General features: G+C 38.5%; 1 protein-coding gene across 1 annotated transcript; it reads right to left on the reverse strand.

Moving 5' to 3' along the window:
• Nucleotides 1-4,170: 4,170 nt before the first annotated feature.
• On the reverse strand, nt 4,171-12,865 carry LOC133866501 (uncharacterized). The gene is made up of 4 exons (XM_062303044.1): nt 12,543-12,865; nt 11,160-12,006; nt 9,314-9,480; nt 4,171-5,063 (listed from the first exon to the last, which is right to left on the reverse strand). Exons 1-4 carry the CDS (start codon nt 12,728-12,730, stop codon nt 4,856-4,858), a joined length of 1,410 nt encoding a protein of 469 aa, XP_062159028.1. The 5' UTR covers nt 12,731-12,865; the 3' UTR covers nt 4,171-4,855.
• Nucleotides 12,866-14,823: the final 1,958 nt, after the last annotated feature.

Below are 14,823 nucleotides of genomic sequence, written 5' to 3' on the forward strand. Positions count from 1 at the left end.
GAACACGACATGAAGTTTTAGGGTTTGGGTTTAAACAAAACAGATTTAAGTCATAAGCGGACCCATTTATGACACGTTTATAGACAGGTTAAAGGTTGACCTGTTAACCTGTTTATGACTCGTCAACCTGTTTATGACCCATTTATGACATGATTAGCTAAAGGGGTTGACCTACCCAACTTGTTTAGCTAATCATATTAAGTTCGAATTGGCCTAAATGGGTTGACAAAGCAATCGGATCGACCCGAACTGAACACGATAACTCGTTTTGCCAACCCTACACTACATGACATATAATCAAACAGTTCGTGCATAACTGCATACCATGTGGCAAACAATCATGCTACACCACTAGGGAGTTGGATCCTCTCCAGTTCATTTCAGTATCCAGTTCTAGTAAAAGTAAGGGCATAATTGTCCAAAAAGTAAGGACAATTATGTTCTTACTTTTACAAGAACTAGATACCGTTTCCCACCACTAGAGATTATATTTACAGAGCCTCACATTAAAAGGGTTACCATCCCTAGAAAACAGGATAATTTAATTTTTAAAACTATTTCAAAAAAAGTAAAATTGTTAGAACCATTTTAGAATTATTTTGTGTTTATAAAGATGGTGACCCATTGAATTTGCCTTTCCATATTAGAGCATCTCTAGCAGATGCTCTAAAACTAAATTGACTATTTTGAGCCTTTTGTTTTTACTCCAACAGACTAGTGGGTATAACTCTTTTTTTACTAACATGAACAGTGAATTAGCAATGTTGCTTATTCACTATTCATCTGTTTACACTTTTTTTATTATATTTTCTCTCTCTTTCTCTCACACTCTCTCTCTCTTCTTCCTCCAACCAAACAAAAACAAACTTTCACAGCCGACTGTAAAAACAAACTCCCAACCTGCTTCTTGGCCATGGCTATTCGGAGATGCTCTGGGTTTGTTTGATGACGAAAACAAAAGTTTGAAATCCTCACTACCTTTCAGCCGACTACAAAGCCTTCAAAAATCACCGCCAAAGAAAACCCAAATCCTTGCGTTTCCTCCTCGAGCTCCTACGACAAGAACGACGGGCTTTCAATTGACGAATAAGATTTCGCCTCCCCCACCACAATCTCTGAATCTGAAATCGATCCCAAGAGTTCAAAGATTCCCACACCGTGCCCAAAATTCAGCGACAACATCGCCGTGGAGATGGGGGAAGATTTCCGGCATTCAATGCTTTAGATTCTTTAGATGATCTTGGGATTTGATGGAGGGTTCTGATGGGGGAAGACGGAAGAGAGAGATGGAGATGGAAATTGTTGTGCAAAGAGATGGAGATTCCCACGCCGTGTCCAACAGTTTGTGTTTGTCCAGTATTTGGAGATGGAAATGGAAGAGAGAGAGAGAAAGAAAATAAAGCAATAAAAAAAATTAAAAAATAATATTTAAAGAAAATAAAGAGTAAAATAGAGAATTTGTTAGAATATGTTTAGAAAAATAAGTAGCTAAAGTAAATAAAGTAAATATTTGTACTATTTCAGTAGCTATTTTAACAAACCTTGCTATAGATGCTCTTAGTATAAATTATTTGCATTTGGCACCAAAATTGACTTTTTGACATGGTAAATCAATTAAAAGCTTCTTTGTAGTTTTTAGGCACCGTAATAAAATAATAATAATAATATCCTATTTTGTAGAATATGAATAAATTAAAAATAACAAAATGAATAAATTCATATTAATAACAAAATTAATAAATTACCAATATTGTAGCAAATAACAAAATATTCCCTCTTGCAAGTTTACTTCAGCCCCCACTAAGATTAATTTCTAGTTCTAGCCTTGCTTGATCCCACTCGTCAGTTCACGTATACTCTACTAAGGGTGAAAATGCGGTGGTTAATAATCGCCCGTATCTACTATCCGCATACGCAGATGCGATTATCAAAACTTATTATCCGTATATGCAGATGAGGATAACCGTTTAGAGTATACGGATGTAGTTAACAACCGCGTCCACATTCTCTTTATATATAATATATATTATATATACTTAATTAAATTCACTAAAATGAAGTCGTTTTGAATTTGGTAAGTTTAGGACCTTTAGGTTAAGTTTTTTTTTTTAATATCATCTCAAAGTCATACCACACTACATTTACTTTCTTTTTTTTTTTTTTTTTCGGTTTCCAAATCACGAGTACTCTATGAGACAATGACCATCTATGGTTTTTTTTTTAATAAGTAAAAATCAGTCTTATTAAAAGTGTAAGGCACCCCTAAATACATCGGCAGTATACAAAATGAAACACCTAAATAGAAAGAGAAAAACGAACAAAAAAATCGGCAAAACTAAGCGGTAGTGGGGACACAAAAGCAACTGTCCAAATATACAAAGTATGAAAAAACGAAGGTAAAATATCCTCTAAGACCTCTCAATATCCTCGAAACACCTATTATTTATTTCCTTCCATAAACACCAAAAAAGACAAATCGGCACCATCTTCCAAATCACAGCACTCCTCGGCCTTCCAGACGTCCACCAACAAGCAAATAGTTCGATAACACTTCTAAACATAACCCATGACAAACCAAAGCGAGTAAAGAGAGCACTCCATAAAGCGGAAGCCACATCGCAATAAAGAACGTGATCCACTGACTTTCCACTTCTTTTACACAACATCCATTCACCATAATAATTTGTCTCTTCCTGAGATTATCCAAAGTAAGGATCTTGCCTAGGGTCGCCGACCACGCAAAAAGAAATAAATAAATAAACCCACTCTTGAAGGACCCTGAGTCCGCCACACACTCTTCCAAGGGAAGCAACTATGTTTAGAGCTAGCCAATGAGCTAAGGAATGACTTGATCGTGAACAAACAACTTTTGGAAGAGACCCACCAGAGCCTATTTTCACTACCTCCTCTCACAATGACCGAGTGCAACACCTTAAAAAAAGGACATCCACTTCTCAATGATACGCCTCTCTCGAAAAGCTCACATTCCACATAATGGAATTGCCCCAAAATCACCAGATTCTCCACAACTGAGGCATCCTTCGCCCAAGTAATACCAAACAAAGCAGGAAAAACTTCCTTAAGAACTGAATCCCTACACCACAGATCATGCCAAAACTTGGTCCTAGCCCCATCCCCCACCTCAAATCTAGAGAACCTTGAGAATGTCTCCCACCCTTTCTTGATGTTCTTCCACAATCCCACCCCAAAGGCACCTACAGGCTCAAAGGAGCACCATTCACCCCGCAAACTGCTAACCTTAGAATCTACTACAACTCTCCACCAAGCTTCTCTCTCAATCCCGTACGTCACAACCATTTTCCTAGCAGAGCATGGTTAAACATCAACAAATTCTTGATACTTAGCCCACCCTCTGAAACTAAGGTACAAACCTTAGACCAACTCACCAAATGATATTTAACTCTTCCCCAAGCTCATCCCATAAAAATTCATGTTGAAGCTTCTCAATGCAAACAGTAACACTCGTCGGGAGAAGGAAGAAGGACAAGTAATACGTTGATATATGATTGATAATCGTGAATTGTGTAACAAGTGAAATCTTAATTTATTTAAGCTTACATATAGTAATAACCGCATTATTTAATCCTTTTTTTATATATATATATATCCAAAACGGCCATGACCTCATATGCGGATAGTAGATAATAACCGTATTTAATAACCGCACAGATACGAATAGTAATCGTATGATACAGATGTGGATGCGGATATTGCTAATAATCGCATCCGCATTTTCACCCCTATACTTTACAAGTTTGTTTTCCAAGATCAGATAACCACACTGTAGGAGGAAAGAAAAAGAGAACTCAAAATCAAAAGCAAAGAAGTGGTTTGCTTTCTTGCACTAAACCCTAATGACCTGCAGGATTGCCTGAAGCAAAACCCTAGAATTAAAATTAACTTTAATTTCTATTTAAAGTCAGGAATGTTTGGATTAGTGCAGTGAGTGTAACCTAGTCCCACACACATCATATTTCTATTTTTAACTCTATTTGAAGCAGGGAGTGTTTGTATTGTGCAATAATATATCATGATCACAATAAATAACACAAAACAATCACACAAAGGAACACAAGAATTTACATAGTTCCCTCAATGTGAAGTACGTCCACGGCCGGAGACAATCACGCAGAAATTTACTAATCAAAGATGGAGTACAAAATTATGGTGAAGAAAAATCACTTAAACCCAAAACCTAATACACATAATCTCACTCACATACAAGACACGTAATTTTTCTTTTACACAATTCTCAAGCCGTTAAAACACAAAAGAGAACATGATGAAAGAAAAAGATTGCAACTTTTCATGTTCAACAGCTGCCTTCATGTGGCTAGGCTAACTCTCTCATGCTACTTTTCTGTTTCTTTTCTATGTGGTAGCTTAAGAGTGTTGTGCCTTAAGCTTACAACAAAAAGAAAGGGCAAATATATAAAGTGCTAAGTCAGATAAGAAAGATACGTCAGGTTACGTCTTTTTTGTTTCTCTTGAAACTAGGAAAGAGCAACAAACTATAATGTTTCTATTTATTAGGCCTGGAGAGAGATAATTCATTATATAACACTATGACCATCACTTGGTCCTTCGGAATCACAATTATTTTTGTAGTAATAACAAGTTGTTCTTCATTGGAAATGTTTTCACACCTATGATTAATTGAAGCAGCTAACTGTTAGCATGGATAATGAGTTTGTCAACTCTGTAATACTGTGCAACTGGCTGTTAATGAATGTGCATATAGATCAATAGTGTCCAAATGACTATGAGATCCTATTACCTGCAGACGATATTTATGGGAGCATGTCTCAACACCTTGTCCCAAGCCAATGAATGACTAATCGCCAGTTAATGCCCGTGGTCTATGCTCAATAGTAAACAGGGACATTCCAGCCTGGGAAATTGCTCTAACAAATGACATATTCGCCGTCAGAGTAGGAGCATGCCAGTAATCACCAGTGCCAAAAACAACCTTGTTCTTCAATGCCAGCTTTCTGGTAGTTGGGAGGCCCATCACTCGTTGTGAGGGACTATCAGGCACAACCCTGTTCCAATCCTCAAGCTTATCAGCTCAGAACACATGAAAATGATTTGCATGGTATGAACTGTACAGAGGTTCAAAAAATAAGGTAGAAACTATAAATTTTAGCCATAACTGGTGCCAGGTTTGATTGATAGCGGTCTGTGTAATGCATCAGTATTTTCTGAAGACAAATTAAGAAAATACTGAAATCCTAGCTGCTTTGCTTGATGTATTATGCGACTTTTTGTTGGGTGTGATGCTCGAGAATCCATGGTGTGATACATAGCTCTCTATTGTTTTCTTTTTCCGTTTGCTTTACTTTCCATGTGCTGTATTTTAGTTTCCCGCCACTACTCCAACCCCTAAATACAACCAAAACGCCACCACCTTCTACAGATGGCACGATATTGTACAAGAAAGCCTCTATCAAATTCCAAGAAAGAGACAACCTATGGGGATAGCTGTAACCTCATAAATCAATGAACACAACCTTTAGGATAATACTCATGTCATGCCAAAAATTATGAGTGAGATGTTGCAATTTACATACAAATTTTTTATTGTGATATCACTACAAACTTGACACGGACAGTGCTGCCCTTCTTGGTCATTTATAGAAACGATCATAACTGTTTGGTTCCTACTTTTTGAGACTAATTTTCTATTTTCAAATGAAAAAAAAAAAAAAAGTTACAAGAACAGACAACCAAGAGCATGTTTAGAAGCTTTTTCCAAGGAATTATTCTTGAAAATAGCATGCATTCAAAGAACCTGTTTTCGAAGAATGTTAAAATGATGTTCTGTTTCAGTTTTTTGTTTAATCTAGGAAAAGAAAAATATTTGTAAACATCATGTAAGTACTTTGAACAGTTGTTAAAACTCTTTTTTTTTTTTTTTTTTTGGGGGAAACAAGACCAAACAGGCCAAATGTTTTCTTTATTACCATGTCTTCAGTTAGGCTACAAATGAACATGAAAGTACTTCGCATGTATAGCTAATTGAATTTAGGTTGATTTTCTGTTCAAAGGAATGTCATTAATAATCAAGAGATTAAATTGAGAACTCAAGGAATTAAGATGTAGTAGAAATAAAGTGACATTAAGATAGCTTGACTTATTTCACTATGAATATTTTATGGAGGGGTCAAATGCAATATTAAGTAGTAAGGGAGCTCTTGTATAATTAAATAAATCCTAAAATGCAATTGTATTTCTATAGTGGAATAAAGTATAATTAATGGTAACTTTAGGTTAGTTATGAGATAACTGGAAGTCCAAAGCCCATTGGAGCTAGGTTTTATTTTTTCCCTCAATTCCCTCCTCAAGTTATCTATACCCCTTAACAGGGGTGGCCGGCCACACTAAGTGATTTCCTCTAAGGGGGTGTGTGGCTCGTTCCTAGGGAAGAGAAAAATCTGTTTCCTCCTACTCCCTACAAGCCTACATGCATACCAAGGATAATTACTAAGAAAGAGCCCACCCTCTTGGCCTCACAATAATAATTGAGGAGAAGAACTAAGGATTTGATCAATTCAATTCAGTTTTTGAATTTGCAACATCAAAGGCATGTGTTCTTTACCTTTTTTTCTCAGATTTCCATGCTCGTAGCAAATTTGAGAAAAGCCTCAATGCCTCCTTCATTGCCCTAATCCCTAAGATTTCGGGGGCGATCGACCTCACGGACTTCCAGCCTATTAGCCTTGTGAGTGTTGTTTACAAGATCATTGCTGTAGTTCGTGCTAATAGAATGAGTCGTGTTATGGAGAAAATCATCTCAAAGCCTCAGAATGCTTTTGTCAAAGACATACATATTTTGGACTCGATCCTCATTGCTAGCAAATGCTTGGATAGTCGTATCAAGTCAGGTGTACATGGGGTGCTTTGCCAGCTGGATATTCGTAAGGCTTTTGACCACATCAACTTGAAGTTCTTATTGTACATGTTGAGAAGGTGTGATTTTGGGGAGAAATGGGTCTCATGGATTGCACATTGCATTTCCTCGGTGCAATTCTCCATTTGGTTAATGGTTCTCTATCTGGCTTCTTCAAGTTCTCATGGGCTAAGACAAGGAGATCATTTGTCTCCCCTTTTGTTTGTAGTGTTCATGGAGGCTTTGAGCAAAATGTTTTCTGAACTATCGACAGGGGTCTTCTCTGTGGGTTCTAGGCTCCTCGTGGTTAACATTTCACACTTGTTGTTCGCAGATGACACTTTGGTCTTTTGTGAGGCCAACCCTAATCATCTTCGCTATTTTCGTGTCCTCTTAGTTTGCTTTGAAGCTATTTCTGGTATGAAGGTCAATCTGGCCAAATCAGTCTTGGTTCCTGTGAGTAATGTGGTTAATCAGGTTGAGTTGGCTGACATCTTGGGTTGTGGGACTTCCTCTCTGCCCCTTAAGTATCTTCGCATGCTGCTAGAGGCTTTTTATAAGGCTAAGTCTATTTGGGATGGCATTGGGGAAAAGATGGAACGACAGTTAGCCAACTGGAAAATGATGTATCTGTCTAAAGGTGGCAAGGTCACCCTTATTAAAAGCACTCTTTACAATTCACCTACGTACTTCATGTCTCTTTTTCCCATTCTTGCTTGTGTGTCCAATCGTATTGAGAAGCTTCAACGAAACTTTTTATAGGGAGGATTAGGCGAAGAATTTAAATATCACTTGGTTAGCTGGGCCAAAGTTTGCTCTCTGATCTCTGAGGGAGGGTTGGGTATTAGAAATTTGAAGGTGTTCAATCGTGCTCTGCTAGGTAAACAGTTGTGGCGTCATGGGTCTAATAGAGATGCGTGGTGGACTAGTGGTGGACTCCAAATATGGCAATTCATGGGGCGAGTGGTGTTCTCTTGAATCGGCAAAAGCCTTTGAGGTGGGGGTGTAGAAGAACATCAGAAAAGGTTAGGACTCTTTCTCAAGCTTTAGTAGAGTTGATGTGGGGGATGGAACCAGGACTAGCTTTTGGCATGATTTGTGGTATGGGAACACATCCCTTAAAGCAGCTTTTCAAGCTTTATTCGGTATTTGCTCAAGCACAAGATGCCTTAGTTGCAAATAATCTAGAGTTTTTTGGCAGTTCCAAACAGTGGAACATGAGCTTCACTAAAGAGACACACAACTGGGAGGTGGATATCTTTGCTTCATTTCTCAGAGCGTTGCATTCAATTAAAGTGTGAAGAAGCAATGAAGACAAGTTGTGTTGGGCCCCCTCCAAAAAATGTTTATTCAAGGTCAAGTCCTTCTTTTGCTCCTTGGCTTATTCTGAAGGCAGCCGCTTCCCCTAGAAAAGTGTTTGGCGTACCTAGACTCCTTCAAGGGCGGCCTTTTTTGCATGGTCAGCAACTTTTAGCAAGATTCTTACCCTGGACAATCTTAAGAAGCGGCATGTTATCGCGATAGACAAATGCTACACGTATAAGAAGACAAGAGAATCCGTGGATCTTCTTCTTCACTGTGACGTGGCTTCTACTTTGTGGAGTACTCTTTTCAGTCGTTTCGGGATGTCTTGGGTTATTTCCAGACGGATTATGGACTTGTTTTCTTGTTGGTGGTCTTCTAGTAGGCCGAGGAGCGTTGCGGTGTGGAAAATGGTGTCTATTTGCCTCTTTTGATGCTTATGAAAGGAAAGGAACAACAGGAGCTTTGAAAATTTAGAAAGGACCTTGGAAGTGATTTCCTCCTCTTTTTACCATACGTTGTACCTTTGGACTACGGCTTATGTGTACCCTTTGTCGCTTAGCTTTGATGCCTTTCTTGCTCGTTCTCTTTCTACTTAGGTGTTTCTTTTGTATGCTCACAGTATACTAAGGGGCACCCTACGTTTTTTTTAATGAGATTGGATTATTGCTTAAAAAAAATAAAAATTGTTTCTTTAGTTTAACAAAATTCCTGAAAATTGTGACTTGTGCAAGACTAGGAGCATAAATCCTTCTATTTTCCACTATGCATAGTGCTTTCCAACATATTGGACATAAATTTTCATAGGAGAACCTACGACTTAGCATTTTATGGTTTGTCAAGCAAATTTTCCAAGGACTGCTGAAACTAAACATTAGTACTGCTTTGTATCTAAAAGTAACAAACAAGCCTTTTTTAATCCAAAAAAACATATGAATTTATTTTATCCTCAATAAACTGACTAGAGGCACAAAAAAGAGAATCAACAATGACGATCTCAAAATCAATAAAGTTGATTTTATAATTTGGATATCTATCCTGTCAAAATTGTTGCAGATCAAAGTGGTTCAAGAAAAGAAATAAATTAGTCAAGAAACTCACATCAGGCACTTCAGTAATTGGTTGGCTCTGAACTTCTCACTAGGCCCTCCACACATTAATACCAACTCCTTGAACTCCGAATGAACACTTTCACATATTATGCCTCTCCTTTCAGATATTACACTGCCCAGTTCCACACGAAATGGATTCTGGATTTCAGACATCACCTGGCAATAGGTGAAGACATGCTTAAGTCCAAGCGAACATGGATATACGTTAGGAGTATTGAAGAAGTATTAAACACACATATGAACAAACCTCATCAGTCAGCAACATAAACTACCATGGATGGGCTATTATATGCAGCAAATTACTCAATAAAAAGGGAGAAGAGACGAAGGAGGGGGGGTTTCAACACAATAATTGACTATATCTACCATTTAGATAGGTATTGGAGGAAATGTCAAACAAACTTGTCCACAAAGGATTACTGGTCCACCATTGATTGTTTGTGAAAATGTAGATTTTGCAGAGGGAAAGGCTCAGTATTTCTTTTTCCTTTTTTTCCTTCTTTTTGGTGCGTGAATGGGATCAATTTAGGTATCTAGGGCTGATTAATCAAAGAATTGGGACATTGGGGAGGATGTTACATTTAGATTTCGAGTAGGGCGAATCAAACGAAGAAATGCTTCTGGGGCATGGTACAATTGTAGAACGCCTTGAAAGTTAAAGGAAATAACAAGAAAAGCTGCAATGAGAACTTTTATCATGGGAAAGACGAGCAACAAATAAGTAGCTGACCCATGCTTGATAACGTGCTAATTTGTCACATCAATAAGCTTGTTCAATCGGCATGGTGGGATAGATATATCAAACCATGAACCGGTATACCTATTTTTTTTTTTATAAGTAATTGCATATCATTAATAAAGAGCAAAGGGGACGGGCACAACCCTATTACACAGCAAGTATACAAGAAAAACCCTCATCTAAAGAAAAAGATGAACAAAAATTCAAAAAATCTGCAAAATCAGAAACAAGCAAGCTATGATGTCCAGCTATCCAGGCATGTAACATGTTAAACACAATCTCCCGCAACTCTATCACCGATGTCTCTACATCTTCAAAGTTCCGAACATTCCTATCATAGCGAAAACACCACATTAAACACAATGGAGCCAACCTCCATACCTCTTTAACTGTACCACACCCGACCTGACCACCCCAACTGTTCAACAAATCAATAACCCATTTCGACATACCCCACTCTACCCCAAACAAATTAAGAATATAACTCCATAGTTCTCTCGCTACTTCACAATCAATCAATAAATGATTAATGGACTCCCCACTCTTCTTACACATGCAGTATACCTATTAATCATAAAATGACCATATCAAGCATTTTGTTTAAACACCACAAACTCAGAGAAGTGCAAGGAAAAGAGTTTCTCCATATTCATAATTGCCAATTCTGCCCACACTTAAAACAAGTGTTACACTTATTAAAAAAAAAAAAATTATGCTTGCATACTAAAGTTAAAATTAATGTAATAGCCACACTCAAATTGAAATAAGTACTGACAAGAGGTTGGTGCACTAAGACTCCACACAAACTACGTTGAAAAGCTTTTATCAAACTTCAAATCCTTTTAGTCACCCCTTTATGCAAAATGGCCTTACAACCCACATAGGCACTATGCTCCAACTAACCATCCACTTTTCACCTTAGTGGTCCATGCCTTGACAATTATAACCACACATCCTAATCCTAATCTTAACATTGGACATTAAACAGGTAAATATGGTATGACATATGCTTCAATACTAACACAATAAACCAAGATGCTAAAGATCATGGGTTGATAAAGTAGCAGGGAGCATAATACTTACATAAATCATTTACCTGTCCAATGACAAACTCAAAGTTGCCCTTAAAACGCTGCCTTAATTCACTCTCTGGAGTAGCCAAAAGTTTCTCAGTACCACCATTACTAATCCCTGATACAAGAGCAATCAAAGCCGTAGTATCAAAATTTATAAGGTCACCTTCGCCTAACAACACCCCTATATCAGAAGATCCCACATTTTTGAAATCTAAAGGGCAGAGTTTCATCCCCAAAATGAGTGAATGGAAAGAATCACCCACATTCCCCTCCAATCGCTCTTCAAAAATCCTTGGCATGACTGCAGCAACACTTGAGCCTTTGAGATTGCATCCAGAACTTGAAACAGTATCACCAATATCATCAACCTTTATTTCAAGCACACATGCCTCTCGATACAATCTACCAAGCACATTTATCCACTCACCTTCCAAATCTTCGGAGAAGTCAAAATCAAAAACAGAAAACTGCAATGCAATCTCAGACGCCCCAAATTCTTCTCTTAGTTTGTCTTTAACAAAGTTTCCAAGTCCATTCGCGAAGAAAAGAATGATGGAAGAAGGTTTCAATGTTATCATCGACTGGGCTGCAGTAAGGACTTCTTCAATTCGCAATTTCAAGCCCTTAGTCTTTTGGCATCTATCCCAAGAAATGTACCTTGGGTTCCTATCAGAGACAATAATCCACACGGGTTTCCCATTGAGAGTACAAACTACATCAACATGGACGCCTTTTGAACAAGAATTGGTTCCCCGCCCATTCCAATCTGTAGGTGATAGAGGAATTGGCTTGCAAACTCGAGAAACTCCCGTTACAAAAGGCTGCTGGAGAATGTGAACGACTGCCTCGAGGTGCCCAATATTGACACTGCCCCAACATAACAAGAACGATCATATCTCTTATCACTAAAAATTCTTTCAAGAAAAGCAGAAATGCAACTGCTGATTAAGACCAAGTACTTAGCTATTTCAGTAGATGAAACAGAAAATGAACCGTCCTGGATTATTAAATGAAACTGCTAAATCAGAATAAGCAATTGATAAAGTTAATTTGACATAGACCTTACAGGTGAATATTCTAAACCCCCATTACCATTCAGTCAGCATTAGAGATGGAGACAGTGACATTTACTAGGTTAGATAGGTTTCTACTACACATAATTCATGCGGGAAACAAAGAGACCCTCTTTTCCATTTTTCTTTTTCTCTTTTTTTGGGTTTTGTTTAATCTGCCATCCATTGGGGTAAAAGCAACCCAATAATCATATTTGGTAGTTTAGTCCGCTAATCTAAGTTTTGTCTGAAATAAGCCAAATGGGTTGGTTTTATAGAGCAAATTGTTTCTCTAGCAGCCAACAGAGAGTGGTAGAACTTTCACACTATTCGGAGTTGGGCCAGGCTCACCTTAGGCGTGTGGTGGAGCAGCGGGAGAGGAAAGCGAGCTCCGAGTGGGCGAGTTTGAGGAGAGTGCGCCTGCATGAGCCGGTGAGGGTGGTGGACGCAGCGGGCAATCCCTCTATTCTACCAATCACGGCCCTGCATCTCTTCTTTGCCAATTCCACTTCTTCTGCAATCCCTTTTGCCTCCATCATTTGACAACACTCGCTCTCTAACTATTACGAATTACAGCAAAGATTCTAACAGGAACAATTCATGATTTGAAGAGTTAGAATTACACCATGCATCTTCTCATGGGATCAATCTATTTGACTGCCTACAAGTTTTTTCCCCACGACCACAATCTCCTAATATTAGGGTGCGTATGGGATTGCGATTTTATAGACAATAAGTACGATTTTAAACCAAATCGCAGAATATAAATCGTTTGGGAACTGCATTTTTAAAAATTGCGATTTGAAAACGCAGATTTTCTGCATTTTCAAATCACAGGTAAGATGGTGCTTTTTTGAAAACGCAGAATTTTAAAGGCTAATTTGCTATTTTAAATGCTAAACTGCGATTTTACCAAACGCTTAACTGCGTTTTTAAAAATCACTTTTTCCAAATCGCACATTTTAAAATCGTGATTTTAAATCGTACTTTCTGAAATCGCAAATCCAAACGGTCCCTTAAGGAATTTGTTTACTTGTGTTTTTATTTATTTATTTATGCTAATTTATTTACACATGATGTTAAACTCTTTTTGACATTTACCCCCGATAATCAATTGAGAATTTGAGATAAATCCAACAAATTGGTTACATGGTAGTGAGCAGAGTCAAATTCAATTCTGATTAGGAGGATTTATCTTAAATATTAGTATAAAATTTGGGTTGGGTGAGGATAATTTTTTTTTTTAGTGGGTAATTTTAATTAATCATATTGGAAACTTGGCAAAAACATTCAACTTCTTTGTGACAATACCATATAATATATAATGCACATATTGTATGTTATACATTTTTTTTTTTGAAAGCTATTTCATTAAAACAGAGCAAAAAGACTAGGGACTACACCCTAGATCAGTACAAACAGAAGCCGAGATTGAGTCAGGGAAAGACTCAATCCAGACTCGATGAAGACCCTGTTGGACTGCCTGACAAGCCAACAAATGGGCCACAATATTTGAATTGCGATTTACATATGAAACTTGCCAATCAGAGAAGCCTTGAGCCAATAAACGTCTGTCTTCAATAATATTACCAAAGCGCGGCGGTTGTAGACCCGTGGATTTTAGAGCATCCACAACCACCTTAGCATCTCCTCCCAACCAGATCCTTCGAAAACCCATGGCTTTCGAAAACTCCACCCCCATACGTGCTGCTAGGGCCTCCACCGTAGAGGGGTCAGAAATGTACGAGAGGGTCGTGCACAGAGAAGCACACACCCTACCCATGAAATCCCTTGTTACTACTCCCACACCCATTACCTGTGCAGCCTTGTCAACCGAGGCGTCCCAGTTGATTTTTATCCAACCCGAATCTGGTTTCTCCCATTTAGAAAAAGTGGCCAAAGCATCAACCACTGAAATAGGCTGGATACAACTAGCTTGCTGAAACGCATCCAGAGATTCTCTAGCACTAACCATCAAACACCTAGGCAGCAGAATGGAACCCCCGAACACCACATGATTCCTTTGGTTCCACTTTTGTATGCCGTAATAGCTACCAACGCCAACACCTTCCCCTCCAATTTGGAGCTCAATCCTTGAAATATAGACAGAAAATCCCCCCCCCCCCCCCTGAGATGACACTTTTGTTGATGGATCAAGGGCATTCCGCCCATACCACAGTAGCCATGGGACATCGCCAAAGAAAATGCCCAGAAGATTCCACCTCTGCGCCACACTGTGGACAGAAAGGTTCAGAGACAACCTTCTGATGATAGAGCTTCTCCTTTGTTGGGAGAATATTATTGCAACCCCTCCACAAGAACATTTGGACCACAAGTGGGACATTCAACGTCCACAGACGTTTCCAAAAAGGATTGCTCGTCACCGGATTGGAACAGCTGCCTGAATCTCTAGACCGACCCTCAACAACCAAATAGTAGGCACTGCGGACAGAGAATTCTCCATTTTTGGTACCTGACCACCTCATCCGGTCTGATTGAGATCTAGGAGAAATTGCTATGCTACAAATCTGGGCAACCACCGTTAGAGGGAAGAGGCTCTCAACCACAGGTATGTTCCACCAATTGGTATCCCTATCTATCAATTCATCAACAGTTGCATTAGCACTTACGC

The sequence above is a fragment of the Alnus glutinosa genome, chromosome 4 (genome assembly GCF_958979055.1).
Source record: "Alnus glutinosa chromosome 4, dhAlnGlut1.1, whole genome shotgun sequence".
NCBI classification, from domain to species: domain Eukaryota; kingdom Viridiplantae; phylum Streptophyta; class Magnoliopsida; order Fagales; family Betulaceae; genus Alnus; species Alnus glutinosa.